The sequence below is a fragment of the Dreissena polymorpha genome, chromosome 4 (genome assembly GCF_020536995.1).
Source record: "Dreissena polymorpha isolate Duluth1 chromosome 4, UMN_Dpol_1.0, whole genome shotgun sequence".
In the NCBI taxonomy this organism is placed as follows: domain Eukaryota; kingdom Metazoa; phylum Mollusca; class Bivalvia; order Myida; family Dreissenidae; genus Dreissena; species Dreissena polymorpha.
The window spans coordinates 139,269,502-139,284,729 of record NC_068358.1 but is presented as its reverse complement, the minus strand read 5'-3'; the positions used below and the strand labels follow the sequence as shown (position 1 = coordinate 139,284,729).

General features: G+C 34.3%; 2 protein-coding genes across 3 annotated transcripts in view; both read right to left on the bottom strand.

The window, feature by feature from the left end:
- Nucleotides 1-15,228, bottom strand: part of LOC127876904 (high affinity cAMP-specific and IBMX-insensitive 3',5'-cyclic phosphodiesterase 8B-like) — a 406,208-nt gene that overhangs the window by 1,220 nt on the left and 389,760 nt on the right. The gene's annotated exons all lie outside the window — the stretch shown is intronic.
- Nucleotides 4,225-11,192, bottom strand: LOC127876923 (RNA-binding protein 8A-like). Its single transcript, XM_052422434.1, has 6 exons — nt 10,889-11,192; nt 10,548-10,607; nt 9,998-10,081; nt 8,884-9,020; nt 8,032-8,162; nt 4,225-4,921 (listed from the first exon to the last, which is right to left on the bottom strand). Exons 1-6 carry the CDS (start codon nt 10,947-10,949, stop codon nt 4,891-4,893), a joined length of 504 nt encoding a protein of 167 aa, XP_052278394.1. The 5' UTR covers nt 10,950-11,192; the 3' UTR covers nt 4,225-4,890.

The window sequence follows — 15,228 nt, the reverse complement described above, 5'->3', positions numbered from 1 at the left end:
GGCCTCTGGAGAGTTAATAAGGCAAATGTTGACGCCGCACAACGCACGACGGACAAAAGGAAATCACAAAAGCTCACCATAAGCACGTTGTACTCAGGTGAGCTAAAAATGAAAACCTTGCTGAGAGTCGAAAACCAAGATGGTCGCAAAATATCCCCACAAGTAAGTTATGAGATTACAAAAAAATGTCTTTGATACAATAATTTTGCATTATGATCATCCCAGAAGACAAGAGACATGAAGTTTGATGATGTTTTCATGAAAACTATTTACAATCATTTTCAGATCATACATCTTATACTGTTAGATAACATAACATGCGGTCAGTACTAGTGCTTAGATAACAGTTCACGGAGTCTGAGCTCTGAATTGGTATTAGGTCGAAACTAGCGCTTGGTAATAATATGCCTGTGTTCAAATACAACTGGCAAGAAACTATGAACTGACAAAATCTTGTATGGCTGTGTGTATGCTTTTGACTGAGAACAGCAGCTTTACAGACTATGTAGGAATGTTACATTGAATGGCATATCTAGATAAATGTAGTTTGGAAGTTCTAAGTAAATTAAACAAGCGAGCAGGTGTACATGTATCGCTTGCTCTCTATAACTTAAAAGACAACAGACAAAAAAAACAATAGGCGATTATCTCTGATATTATTTCTTATTCATTGTTGCCTCGTTTCTTGGCATTATCTCTGATATCATTTCTTATTCACCGTTGCCTCGTTTCTATGCATTGTCCAAGGGGCTGCCTTTTTTAAACAAAAGCAACATGCTTAGGTTTATTATTACATAAAGTATTCACAAACACTGGTTGGCTAGAGTCAGATTCTTGCCAAATATCCAAAAATGGGATCATTTTTTAATAAGCTCACTCCAATAATCATTCCATGGAAATACAAGAAATTAAACAATAATGCAATAATGCATGTTTTGTAATTGATGACTTTATTAAGGAATGAAGGTTTATGTTATGATTTTAATCACATACGACAACTTGATTCATTATAATGTACTCGCTGATGCAAAAGAGCAGCTCAATATACCCATATTAATCTTGGTGCTCTTGATTCAATATTTATCAAAATTATAAAAACAAATAAGTTTGGCAGCAATTTCTATAAAAAATAACTTACAAAGTATTCATTCCTTAGAAAGTAATGTTAAGTTATTATTAGAAATCAACAAATAAAAATTATTTTAAACAAGATGCGTTTGTGAAACACAATGTCCCCCTTTATGACGTTTGACCTTGAAGGATGACCTTGACCTTGACCTTTCACCACTCAAAATGTGCAGCTCCATGAGATACACATGCATTTCAAATATAAAATTGCTAGCTTCAATATTGCAGAAGTGACATCACATGAGCAATTTTGACCCATATATTTGACCTTGAAGGATGACCTTGACCTTTCACCACTCAAAATGTGCAGCTCCATGAGATACACTTGCATGCCAAATATCATGTTGCTATCTTCAATATTGCAAAAGTATTCATAAAATAAGCGATTTTGGCCACATATATTTGACCTCTGACCTTGAAGGATGACCTTGACCTTTCACCACTCAAAATGTGCAGCTCCATAAGATACACATGCATGCCAAATATCAAGTTGCTATCTTCAATATTGCAAAAGTATTCACAAAATAAGTGATTTTGGCCACATATATTTGACCTCTGACCTTGAAGGATGACCTTGACCATGACCTTTCACCACTCAAAATGTGCAGCTCCATAAGATACACATGCATGCCAAATATCAAGTTGCTATATTCAATATAGCAAAAGTTATTGCAAAATGTTAAAGTTGGCACAAACAGACCAACCAACCAACAGACCAACCAACCAACCAACAGACAGGGCAAGAACAATATGTCCCCCACTAGTATAGTGGGGGACATAAAAATCAAATGATACATAACTGGATATCTTTTCAGCATAGATTTTTTTGACAAAAACATTTAATACACACTTGGTCATAAATTGTACAGATACCCTACTCAGGGCTAGGTTTCATACCAGATTCTGGATGAATCTAGAGGCTCAATTGCTTACTCACATTTTTCAGTATTTTGCAAATAATATCGAGACGACAGAATATTTTAATATTTCCCAAATATGTTGTAGGAAATAAACAACAAGAGCACGGCCTTGCGGGTGCAAACCGCTCATCTATTTTCTTTTTAAAGGTGAAGGGACTCTCATTTTCAATCACAAAGGAGGGAGGGGTGGAGTGAAGAGGGGTGTATAGTGTGGGGGTGTGGAATTTATTACATTATCTTCCAAAAATGCGAAAAAAAAACGAAAAAAAAAATTCGGGGGGGGGGGGGGGGGGGGTGGGGGGAAGAGGGGTGGGGGGGGTGGAGGGGGGATTGTTGGGTGCGATGGTTGGACGTTATTTCAAACATAAAATAATAAAAATAAATATTTGTGTTTTTTTAACCGTTTAAAAAAAAAAACTAATTGGGGGGGGGGGGGTATAGTGTGAGGGTGTGGTGGTCATTTGTGAGATGTTCTTAAAAAAAAAATTAGGGGGGGTGGGGATTTGTGTGGGGGGAGGGGGGGGGTGTGGGGGGGGATTCTTGGGTGCGATGGTTGGACGGTATTTCAAACATAAAATAATAAAAATAAATAAATGTGTTTTTTAACCGTTTCAAAAAAAAATTGGGGGTGGGGTGGGGGGGGTATAGTGTGAGGGTGTGGTGGTCATTTGTGAGATGATCTTAAAAAAAAAAAAAAAAAAATTAGGGGGGGTGGGGATTTGTGTGGGGGGAGGGGGGGTGTGGGGGGGATTCTTGGGTGCAATGGTTGGACGGTATTTCAAACATAAAATAATAAAAATAAATATATGTGTTTTCAACCGTTTCAAAAAAAAAAATTGGGGGTGGGGTGGGGGGGGTTTAGTGTGAGGGTGTGGTGGTCATTTGTGAGATGATCTTAAAAAAAAAAAAAAAAAAATTAGGGGGGGGGGGAGTGGGGGGGAGGGCACACAGGATGGTTTGGGTGGAGTCTATTGTGGTATGTCAGGTAAGAGTAGTTTTGTGAAAGTATCAATCAAATCTAATCATAAATAAAGAAGTTATGGCAATTTTAGCAAAATTTAATAATTTGACCTTGAGAGTGAAGGTCATTCAAAAGTCAAGGTAAAATTCAACTTGCCAGGTACAGTAACCTCATGATATCATGAAAGTATTTGAAGTTTGGAAGCAATAGCCTTGACACTTAAGAAGTAAAGTGGATCGAAACGCAAAATTTAACCATATATTCAAAGTTACTAAGTCAAAAAAGGGCCATAATTCCGTAAAAATGACAACCAGAGTTAAGCAACTTGTCCTTTTACTGTACCCTTATGATCGTTTGCGAGTGTTCCAAGTATGAAAGCAATATCTATGATACTTTAGGGGTAAAGTGGACCAAAACACAAAACTTAACCAAAATTTCAATTTTCTAAGTATAAAGGGCCCATAATTCCGTCCAAATGCCAGTCAGAGTTACATAACTTGTCCTGCACAGTCCCCTTATGATAGTTAATAAGTGTTGCAAGTATGAAAGCAATAGCTTTGATACTGTAGGAATAAAGTGGACCTAAACACAAAACTTAACCAAATTTTCAATTTTCTAAGTATATAAAGGGCACATAATTCTGTCAAAATGCCATTCAGAGTTACATTACTTTGCCTGCACAGTCCCCTTATGATAGTTAGTATGTGTTGCAAGTATGAAAGCAATAGCTTTGATACTTAAGGAATAAAATGGACCTAAACACAAAACTTAACCAAAATTTTCAATTTTCTAAGTATAAAAAGGGCACATAATTCTGTCAAAATGCACGCCAGAGTTATCTTACTTTGCCTGCCCAGTCCCCTCATGATAGTAAGTAGGTGTGCCAAGTTTGAATGCAATAGCATTGATACTTTCTGAGAAAAGTGGACCTAACCGCAAAACTTAACCAAAATTTTCAATTTTCTAAGTATAAAAAGGGCACATAATTCTGTCAAAATGCAAGCCAGAGTTATCTAACTTTGCCTGCCCAGTCCCCTCATGATAGTAAGTAAGTGTACCAAGTTTGAATGCAATACCATTGATACTTTCTGAGAAAAGTTGACCTAAACGCAAAACTTAACCGGACACCAACGCCGACCCAGAGGTGATGACAAAAGCTCATACTTTTTTTTCCAAAAATAGATGAGCTAAAAATGATAATGTGCAGGTCATTAACAAATAACAATAGGGTAGGCAAATACACCTCTAAACATATCGGTGATATTGAATAATAACTATGTTACTTTGATTAACGTTGACCGAGAAATCCCATTTACATTATTATTTGACCAACTGGATACACATTTAAATTTAAACAATTTGAAATGAATTATTCAATACATGTTAATTATTTATATATGACCCAAATGCACAAACAATTTTCATTAGATTAAGAAAACAGAGTCTGTATTCAACAAGCCGTTCTTAGTCTTAAAAATCAAGAATAGACAAGAAGACACAAGATAATTACTTCAGTATCGGAATATGTGTAGTCTAAACATAGTTATTATTAAACTGTTCTAACTAATTGACATATTTATATGTGCTTATTTCCATGCTTGACTTAGTTTTCAACTAATTTAAGATCAGTTAAGTTTTGGGAGAATTCTTTTTTATACTTAAATCTAAAAACTGGGTCAATGAATACTGGCCCAGATATCAAGAATAAAACAAAGCATAATGTCAAAGAATACAACCAAACACATTTCAGTTGTCTTCACTAACAAATCTACACATTCAAATAAAATAGAAAAGCATTAACTTGTGAATCCATATGCTGCCCCCATATTCACACAAGTCAATGCACTCCACAGAAACTAATTACACTTCTCAAAGAGTGTCTCACTTCCGTCTCTTGTCATCTCGTTTGCTCCTGAGAAAGAGAAGACATTGCACCCTATTAACTAAATTTAAGTAATAGAACATTATTTAATTGAAAATAATTATGATGGTATATGTTTAACAAAATAACTATTCATTTCAAATAATGCAAAAAAAAATTATTCAAATAATAAAAAAATATATAAATATTATCAAGACATATTAATTTTACAATATTTTCTAATTATTAAAACAAGAAAAAGAATGAAACCATGGTGTCATTACTGCAGTAAAAATAACACCAAAGGTGAGGAAAGAAAAGAAAAGTTCATCATTTAAACAACGAAGTTACAAAGACAAAAATTAAAACATAATGACTAAAGGATCTTGCATTTCCTTAATATATTTGGATTCAAACATGTTTTAATTTTATGTTTTAATGTCATGTTATAGATTACATAATGTTGCCTAGTTTGGTGTAGTGTAGCCTAGTTTGGTGTAGTGTAGGCATGACATTTGAACGAAGCAAACCAGTTATTGAAGACAAAAAACATGTCAAGGGGGGTGTCTCATAAACCTATATTTGAATAATAAATGGATTGAAATATTGTAGAAAAAATTGAGAAAACATATAAAATTTTACAAACAAACACATATTGTCTGCACAGATTAATGGTCAGGAACTTATCGCGTTAATTCAAGGTTGTAACTTGTTAATAAAAAAAGATTTCAATCATTTTGGACTGTACATAAGCTTCATAGACGGCCCTAAACAACAGCTTGTCCATATTACCATTACTTTACCAGGTCATCCTTCAAGGTCAAAGGTCAACAAGAGGTGTGTTTGTCAGAAACACAATGCCCCCTATTGCGCTGCTTTGAAATAAAATTTCAATATATCATTTGGCAGGTTGAGATTATCTCCCTTTTAAAGCTTAAAACTTTCCTTGGATTGTATTTCTTTTACTTTTGACATTGATGACCTTGACCTTTCACCACTCAAAATGTGCAGCTGCATGAGATAAACATGCATGCCAAATATCAAGTTGCTATCTTCAATATTCAACAAGAGTGCCAAACTGTCACAAGATACGCCCGTTCGAAGGTTTTGGACACCATGCTCAATGCTTGAAAGTGTCCTCAAGACCTAGTTATTGACCCGGCATGACCCATATTTGAACTTGACCTAGATATCACTTAGATGTAACATCTGACTAAATTTGGTGAAGATCAGATGAAAACTACTTCAATTAAAGAGCGGACAACATGCTTAATGCTTGAAATGCACTATGTGACCTCGTTTTTGACCCGGCATGACCCATGTTCGAACTTGACCTACATATCATCTAGACACAACTTCTGACCAAATTAGGTGAAGATCAGATGAAAACTACTTCAATTAGAGAGCGGACACCATGCTAAATGCTTGAAATGCACTAAGTAACCTCGTGACCTAGTTTTTGACCCGGCATGACCCATATTTGAACTTGACCTACATATCATCTAGACACAACTTCTGACCAAATTTGGTGAAGATCGGATGAATACAATTTGAATTAGAGTCCGGACAAAGTGGCGCCGTTGAAAATGCACTAATTGACCCTATGACCTAGTTTTTGACCCGGCATGACCCATATTCGAACTTGGCCTATATATCAACTAGATGCAACTGCTGACCAAGTTTGGTGAAGATCGGATGAATACAATTTGAAATAGAGTCCGGACAAAGTGGCCCCTTTGAAAATGCACTTATTGACCCTATGACCTAGTTTTTGACCCGGCATGACCCATATTCGAACTTGGCCTAGATATCAACTAGATGCAACTGCTGACCAAGTTTGGTGAAGATCGGATGAATACAATTTGAAATAGAGTCCGGACAAAGTGGCCCCTTTGAAAATGCACTTATTGACCCTATGACCTAGTTTTTGACCCGGCATGACCCATATTCGAACTTGGCCTAGATATCAACTAGATGCAACTGCTGACCAAGTTTGGTGAAGATCGGATGAATACAATTTGAATTAGAGTCCGGACAAAGTGATGCCTTCCGCCCGCCGCCCGCCGCCCGCCCGCCGCCCGCCCGCCGCCCGCCGCCCGCCGCCAAGGGGTTTCACATAATACGTCCCGTATTTTATACGGGCGTATAAAAAGTCATGACCAAACTTTAACGAAGGGTAAAGTTTTAGGAAAGAAAAATACAATGATATTTGACTTTGACCTTGAAGGATGACCTTGACTTTTCACCACTAAATATAAGCAGCTCCATGAGATACACATGCATGCCAAATATGGCCAAATATGAAGTTGCTATGTTCAATATTGCAAAAGTTATCAAACTTTAACCACAGTTAAAGTTTTGGGGCAGAATGACAGACAGGCCAAAAAAATATAACCCTGATCATTCGAGGCATAAAAAACAAATCCAAGGGAAGTAATAAGCTTTTAAGGGAGGTAATTAATGAACCTGCCAAATGTTGTTGTTTTTTTAAATAAATCAAAGCTGCACAGTAGGGGGCATTGTGTTTCTGACAAACACATTAACTTCTTCATTTCTACACTGATTTACTTCCAATCGATACTGAACATCTCTTATGACAATTTGGTCAATCTCAACTATGCATGGCCCCATTACCAACCCTATGGCGCCCACTGGGTCAAACATGCTGCGTGGGGATACGCTTCAGCCTCTGCCGCGCCATTTCTAGTTCAAGTTTGTATTCATATGGCATTTCAACTATCCAAATAGCAATCATTTCATATTCAAATTTTCAACTATTTTTGCCTTCCCTACTATAAAGTCAACCTATATATACAAACATCATTATAATACTGTTAAGCACATGTCATTACTTCATATTAACAAAGGTTATTTGATATAACAATAGGTAGTTCCATTAATTTAATCTTGCCTACAAACAGGTGTATTATGTATGTTTTTTTATTCAAACAAAGATGTCCATTTGATTTTGATTTTCCTGCTTATTTCCCTGAATGTTGGTGCCTTTTCCTCCCCAAGAGTGATTATACACTATCTGTGTTTTGATTAAATAAAACAAGCAAAATTTAAAACCACTTAATTTTTTGTTCAGACATAGTTTCATTTTCTCTCTCGTTATCTTGAGAAACCTCTTTTTTTGAGCCTCATACACCATGACTTACTTTGTTTTCCTAGCTCCTTGTACAAAACACCAGTCTACGCTTATCTTTTGTCCCAGAATCTCTGTTCCATTCAAGGCTTCCATTGCACTCTGTGCCTCTTTAAACGTCTCATACTCTATTAAGGCATAGCCCTGGAAACACCAGAAAAAGCAACATTTGTCACATTTTCCTAACTTGAAGGTAAATTGCTTTGAGATGCAGATGAAGTGACAGTCTTCAGAGCAGTTGTGAAAAACAAAAATGTTGAAAACATTGCATCACTTTATCAAACCATAACATACAATTTAACGTCATCAATATTTAAATGTGCAATTATGTGCATTAATTTACTTCTGTTTAAAATGTTTAAAATGGGATTACATGCATAGAACAAACAGCATAGTATATACAACACTTTCAAATACTTTAATGATAGATATTTTATTGAGCAATTGAAGACAAATAAGCTCGATGATAATGTGTAGTCTTCATTTGGTATTCCCAGTTGAACTAGAAATATGCCACAGACACTGAAGCCCGCACAACCAATGTTTGTACAAAGAAAACCCCACTACATATTATACAGTTGGCATATAAAGATGGCTATAGTTAAGCCCAGATTATCACAGAAAAAATTCCATTCATAACAACCATCTACATATTTAGACAATTCAGCCATGACAATTGAGCAAAATCCGCCTTGTTGGTAAGCTGCATAAAGATAACTTATGATAGGTTCCATATGATTTTGCAAAAGAAATAAGTTGTTTGACAATTTCATTGTGTTTTTCAATTTGACCATCTAGAGTGCAGTCCTTTAAAGATAACATGAAATGATTTTGAACTCTGACCATAAGGATATAATATGCCTGCCTTTAGGAATCCTGTCCTTCTGTCGAGGTTTAAATGAAGGTTCTTTATTTCTCCATATTCTGAGAAGGCGTCGAACAGGTTATCTTCCTGAGCCTCTTCATGCACCCCGGTCACGAACAATATCCAGCCCTCAATTGCTACAACAATAAGAAAGATATCCAGCCCTAAATAGCTACAACAATAAGAAAGATATCCAGCCCTCAATAGCTACAACAATAAGAAAGATATCCAGCCCTCAAAAGCTACAACAATAAGTACGATATCCAGCCCTAAATAGCCACAACCATAATAACAATATCCAGCCCACAATACCTACAACAATCAGCTCTAAGTCTAAATCATGCATGGCTCCAACTTAATTACCTGCTATTCATAAAACATTTAAGACTTGACTCTTGAGCTTACATTCAATCTGCATATACTTACTCAGACTTATCAAATAAATATCACATAACATTCTCAGTGGCAAGTTTTCACCATTTTGGGAATGGTGCCGGGTCCCTTTGAATTGGAAAAATTTGCAATGTTTTGCCTTAAATTGGGAAATTATGTTTTTGCTGATTTGCTAAAACATGCTTCAAATTAAGAATAGAAGTGTTTTGAGTATTATTTTTTACTAAGATTAAACTTATATGGCTGGATAGGAGATGAACATAATTTTGAAAACTAAAAAGATAAAAAAAAATATTTTTTTTTAAACCTTCACTTGGTTATTTTTAGGTTCCATTTGGGAAAAATATATACTTTTTTCCATAGGGAATGGCGGCGATTACTGGACCCGATTTTTTAAATAAAGAAAAACACTGATTCTAGTCATGTTTTGGTTTTAATAGCAATATAATATGATAGAATAATACCTTATAAAAGTCACTTGAAATAAAATTCAATGTTATAACTTCAGTTTACAATTGGGAACTATTATATACAAAATAAGTCAGGACAAGTCAAGTAACAGTTTGGTCGAGGCAAGTGAGCTTTAAGCAATTACAGGCATCTGTCTAACTGGACAAGCAGATATAAAAGATAAGTCAACTGACAATATGGAAAGACTCCATTATCCCCCTGCTCAAAGCACCTAGTTATCCCTGTTTAAAATCCCACTAATGCCACATACATCTTTGTGGTCCCGGTCCACCATCAGCGTCCACCTCCATGGCTTCAAAGTCCTTGTCCTCTACACCGCTGCGAGTGGTACCCTCTGAAATACACAGATATTTTCATAAGGATTGCATTCACACAAATATTTATTATGAAATGGTTTTCTGATTATCAGTTTTGCAGAGTGCTACATCCTCCTTCCAAACAAATTCTCTATTTGTTGAAATAAAGACTGTCTGCCCCTATTCATGTTAAAAGTCACCATGAACATGTGTTGAATATATTTTCCAGCAAAACACAAAAAAAAACATTTTGTATCTTGTCTCATCTTTGTTACCAGACCACATCTAGCCATGAAATTTTGGCTTTTGCTACAAGGCAAATTGATTTTTTAATATGTTTACTGTATGTTTCGAAATATTGTACGAAATATTAATTGATTATGAGGGTTTATGGGCTTTTAAATGTTGGATGTAATAGTATAGAGTTAAAAACCCTAGATAATAAAGAAATAACAGTTTGAGCTGTTACGAAATACTTCAAACACCAGGTATAATCATATTTACCACTGCCGAAGCCACGTCCCTTGCGTTTCTTTGCCTTTTCTTTGAGTTTCTGTAGACCTTCTGTAAAGTACAAAAAATGGAATCATCACAAACATACTGAATGTGTTTGATACCTTTTCGAAGCTAGGACATGCTAAACTGAAGCTTCTACTGATATGACTCGTTGAAATTATATATGTGATGAAAACTATAGGCATGCGTTTAATGCTAAACTATGTTGAACAAAAATAGTCGCGAAAACATATTGCGAACCTTCAAATCAGTAGCATGTGAACAAATCTACAAAGAGCGTTGTTTATATTTACACATGCGATAAATCTTGTAAATAAAATTGAATTTACCATCTCCAACATCGTCTATTTCAAACTCGGCACCCTCATCTAAATCTAATACGTCGGCCATACTCGGTGTTTATAGAAAATTTGTAACCTGTTAGTTTCGAACCTTTGCACAAATGTGTTCAGCTCAATGTTAGCAGAAGAAACAAATAAATCATGCTTTAACGTTTAGAAATTTGTTAAACAAAACTATAAAGTCAGATCTGGTGATCATATATATTTATATTTTAAATATCAGTTCAAATTTAACATTTAATATGATTGAAAGTGCAAAATGATTAGTATTTTACAATAGGGCAGATTCGATTTGTCACAGAAGGTTAGACTCAACACTTTCACATGTGGGCCGAAGCACATTGTGTACACACCAGTCTTACGGACCTGTGTACTAACGCGAAAGGAATTGTGGGTAGCACTTCTTTTACGAATGAAACGTGAAAGCGAAAGAAGGTCAGATAAATCATGCTACTGATATTTGCTATCTGTCTTAATAGAGATTCAAAATCACATGTATACATAATACAATTACAGTTCTTGTAACGACATTCCATTTTAAACATACAATAAAATTTTTTTTCTTTAATTATTAACATTTTCATTCCTACGCAGAACTACTTTGGCGGAAGCATAAATCCCAAAACCAGGGGAATGTGATGCGTCTTAGTATACCGTGGTGACGTCACCATCTATGTATAGAATGGTTCGAAGCACTGATAATACCGTATTTTTTATTGCCACCCTGGAAGAATTGCAACTTGCACTTTATTCTATGTCAGAGGGCCTTAAATTATCGGGACTTCTGGTTATAACATCAAAAGCTAAGATACTTATAGATACTTACAGATGTCGTTCTAGCAGTACGTTAATGTCCCCATCCTTTAATGCCAGCTCCTCGTTTTCATCACTGGAATTATCCTGAATAACTTCAGTTAATTTTAGACACTCCGCGGATTAAAAATTATGGATTTATCGCTAAGGACTTTATCTGATCGTCTTCCAAATGAGTGTACCGTCTTAGCGAATATTACATGTTCTAGTAATTTGTTCCATATGTCCACAATCCGGTAACAAAACAAATATTTCCTAACATCCAGTCTTGATCGCCATTTAAAAAGTTTATGCTGATGCCCCCTTGTTGATTGACTAGTGTTTTTCTCGAATAAGTTTGAAACAGCTGGGTCGTATTACATAGTAATTATTGTACATGCTTCAATGAGGTATCCTCGTAATCTTCTATACGCAAGAGTAGGTAATTTTAGATCCTTCAATATCTCCTCATATGACATTTCAGATAAACCAGGTACTTGTTTCGTTGCACGCCTTTGAACAGTTTCTAACATTTCAATGTATTTTTTTTTCAGAAAGATTCCAGACTGGATTCGCATATTTTAAATGAGGTCTTACCAACAATGTGAATAGAGTTAAACAAATTCTTATCTATAATTCAAACGTTCGCCTGATTACACCAACGATTGAATTTGTTTTATTATTTTCTTCATTAATATGTTTGTCAAATTTTAATTTGTTATCAATTACAACATCTATATCTTTCTTTTCAGTACACTGCTACACTTCGCCATAGGTTTCAAGTTTTTGTCTTACTTATCACTGATCACTTGTTTTATTTTAACCAATTTTATCACTTTACATTTGTCTGTGTGAAATTTTAACTTCCATTTAAAGATAGATAGATTTATTCGGCATATACATGTCAAATAATAACATAAACAATTTATCACATTTTGCATACGAACAAGATAAATTTAAAACAAACACATATACTGAGCACTAAAAACAACACAGATCAAATTGAAATTATGAGGTATACATGTGTGTTACATTTACAATACCTTAATACAATTTCTCAGATGCTTAAAACAAAATTAGATTAGAACAAACACATATATTTAGCATCACAGAATTAAAATTGACTCAATGAGGTAAACATTTAAGATACATTTACATACCTTAATAAAATTTACAATTTTCACAAAGAAGTTTAAACCAAATTCAGCTTAAGACAATCACATAAATTGAACACAAAAATATCACAGATTAAATTGACATTATATGGTAAACAATTATAGGTACATTTACATTAGACTGTTAACTTATAGTTTATTTTAGTCTGATATAAGGACATGTACTGCCAGGAAAGCCCTTGAAAGTCTTGCGACTTATTTCCAAAAGGGTCTTTTATCTGACCATTCTTTTATTTCAAATATATCTGCTTGAAGCAATTCACAATCTTTTAAATTCATTATTTGCCTAAAGATTTTAGTATCGTCTGCAAATAGATATAGTTCACTTTCATTTGATATACTCGAGGGTAAGTCATTTATATATAGTACAAAACATATCGGCCCGAGCACAGATCCTTGCGGTATATCACTCGCAACACTCTTCCATTTTGAACTCGATCCATTTACTAAGACACGTTGTTTTCGGTTGCTTAAAAAAGCCTGTGTCCAGTCTATATATTTTTTACCAAAATTATACATTTTCAGCTCAGTTGAATTATCCGAAGGGATATTAAAAAATTATAACTCTCTGATTATACTCCTTTAATTGACGTTTCGGCATAATGCCTTTATCAAAACATTGGAAATTATATGTTAACTACATTTTTACGTCTTTTGACTGCACAATTTAAACAACAAAGAAAAATGTTTTTAAACGTCAAATGACGTTGTACATGATGACGTCATAAATGGCGTTATATAAAATGGCGCCAAAAAAATGTAAAAATTCGCCAAAAATGAAATGACGTTAAACACTTACATATTGTATCTTAATCCTATGTTAAATGTGTGCTTTATATATTTAATAAATTGATATTTTACAATAAAATAATCATCATCATATGTAATTATAATCTACCTTAACTTATTATCATAAATTAAATAGGGTAAACTTATTTAATGACTCTTATTATTTCAATCCATATCTATGTATAATATTCAAATGATATTTGATTAAATAATCATATATACTTGCTATTCTATATATCATATACACATTATGGACAAGATAAATTGCATAAAGTACTATTAGTTTTACATCCATTTATGTTGATGATTAATATCAAATGTTTTTCACATATATTTTTTACAAGATAGTTTCCCGTAGCAGGACATCAAGTTGATTTTTTGTATTTAGTCCATTTGGTGATTGCGTTTGAAACTTCTTTATAAATTCCAATTCTTTAATAAGTCTGTAATAATGGGAACTGTCTCTTATTTGTGTTAACACTGATACACCCATATCCTGCACTCTGTGGCCTGCACCATTGAAATGTTCTGAGATTGGTTTCTCTCTTCGTAGTCGCACGTCAGCCTCGTGTTCTTTGGCACGTTCCTTTAATGATCTGCTCGTCTCTCCGACGTATACCATCTTTTGGCATTTAATACAAAATATACCGTACACCAAGTTATAAATGTTACAGTTCTGTTTTATTGCTTCGTTTGGAATGTCACTTTTTGGGTTGTTATGAAAACCTCTTGTCAACATTTTACAGACTATACAATTAGTCTTACACGATTGTGGTATTAGTTGAAAACGTTTGTTTATTTCTTTGTTTGTTTTTCCATGAACTAAAATGTCACCGATATTCCTATCTCGTCTGTATGCAACTATTGGTACGTCTGGGAATATATTTTTCATTCTGTCTGATTTATATAGTTTGTCTGTATGTTTTCGAATTATTGAGTGGATATTTGGAAGGTTGTTTGAATAAGTTATAGCTAGTGGTACTCTCTTGTTGGCTGTTTTATTTGTTTCTTTCTTCTTAAGTAAGTCTTTCCTATTTAAATTATCAACTCGGGATAGCTCATGGTTTACAAATTTATTTGGATATCCTCTTTTTTGTAGATTCTGTTTTAGTTCTTTTTTACGATGTCTGTATTTGTTTTCGTCAGAACATATTCTTTTTAAACGTATTCCTAATCCATAGGGTATTGCTTTCTTCACATTTGTTGGATGGTCTGAGTCATATTGGACATATTGATGTTTATCGGTTGGCTTTGAGTATAAATCAGTTGTTATTTTATTATCTTCTAGTTGAATTTTTGTGTCTAAGAAATCTATCTGTGTTGTGTTCCATCTTAATTCTACTTTGATGTTTTCATGTATTTTGTTAGCATAGTCGAAAAATTTCATGAGTTCGTCAATTCCATGTGTCCATAGTCCAAACCCATCATCTATGAAACGTTTATAGAATATTGGTTGTTTATTGTATTCAGATAATTGTTCATCCCATTTTCTCATGTAACAACAGGCATAATTTCTCCCAAGTTTCGATCCAATAGCTACTCCCTCTTTTTGTCTGTATTCTTGTCCACAAA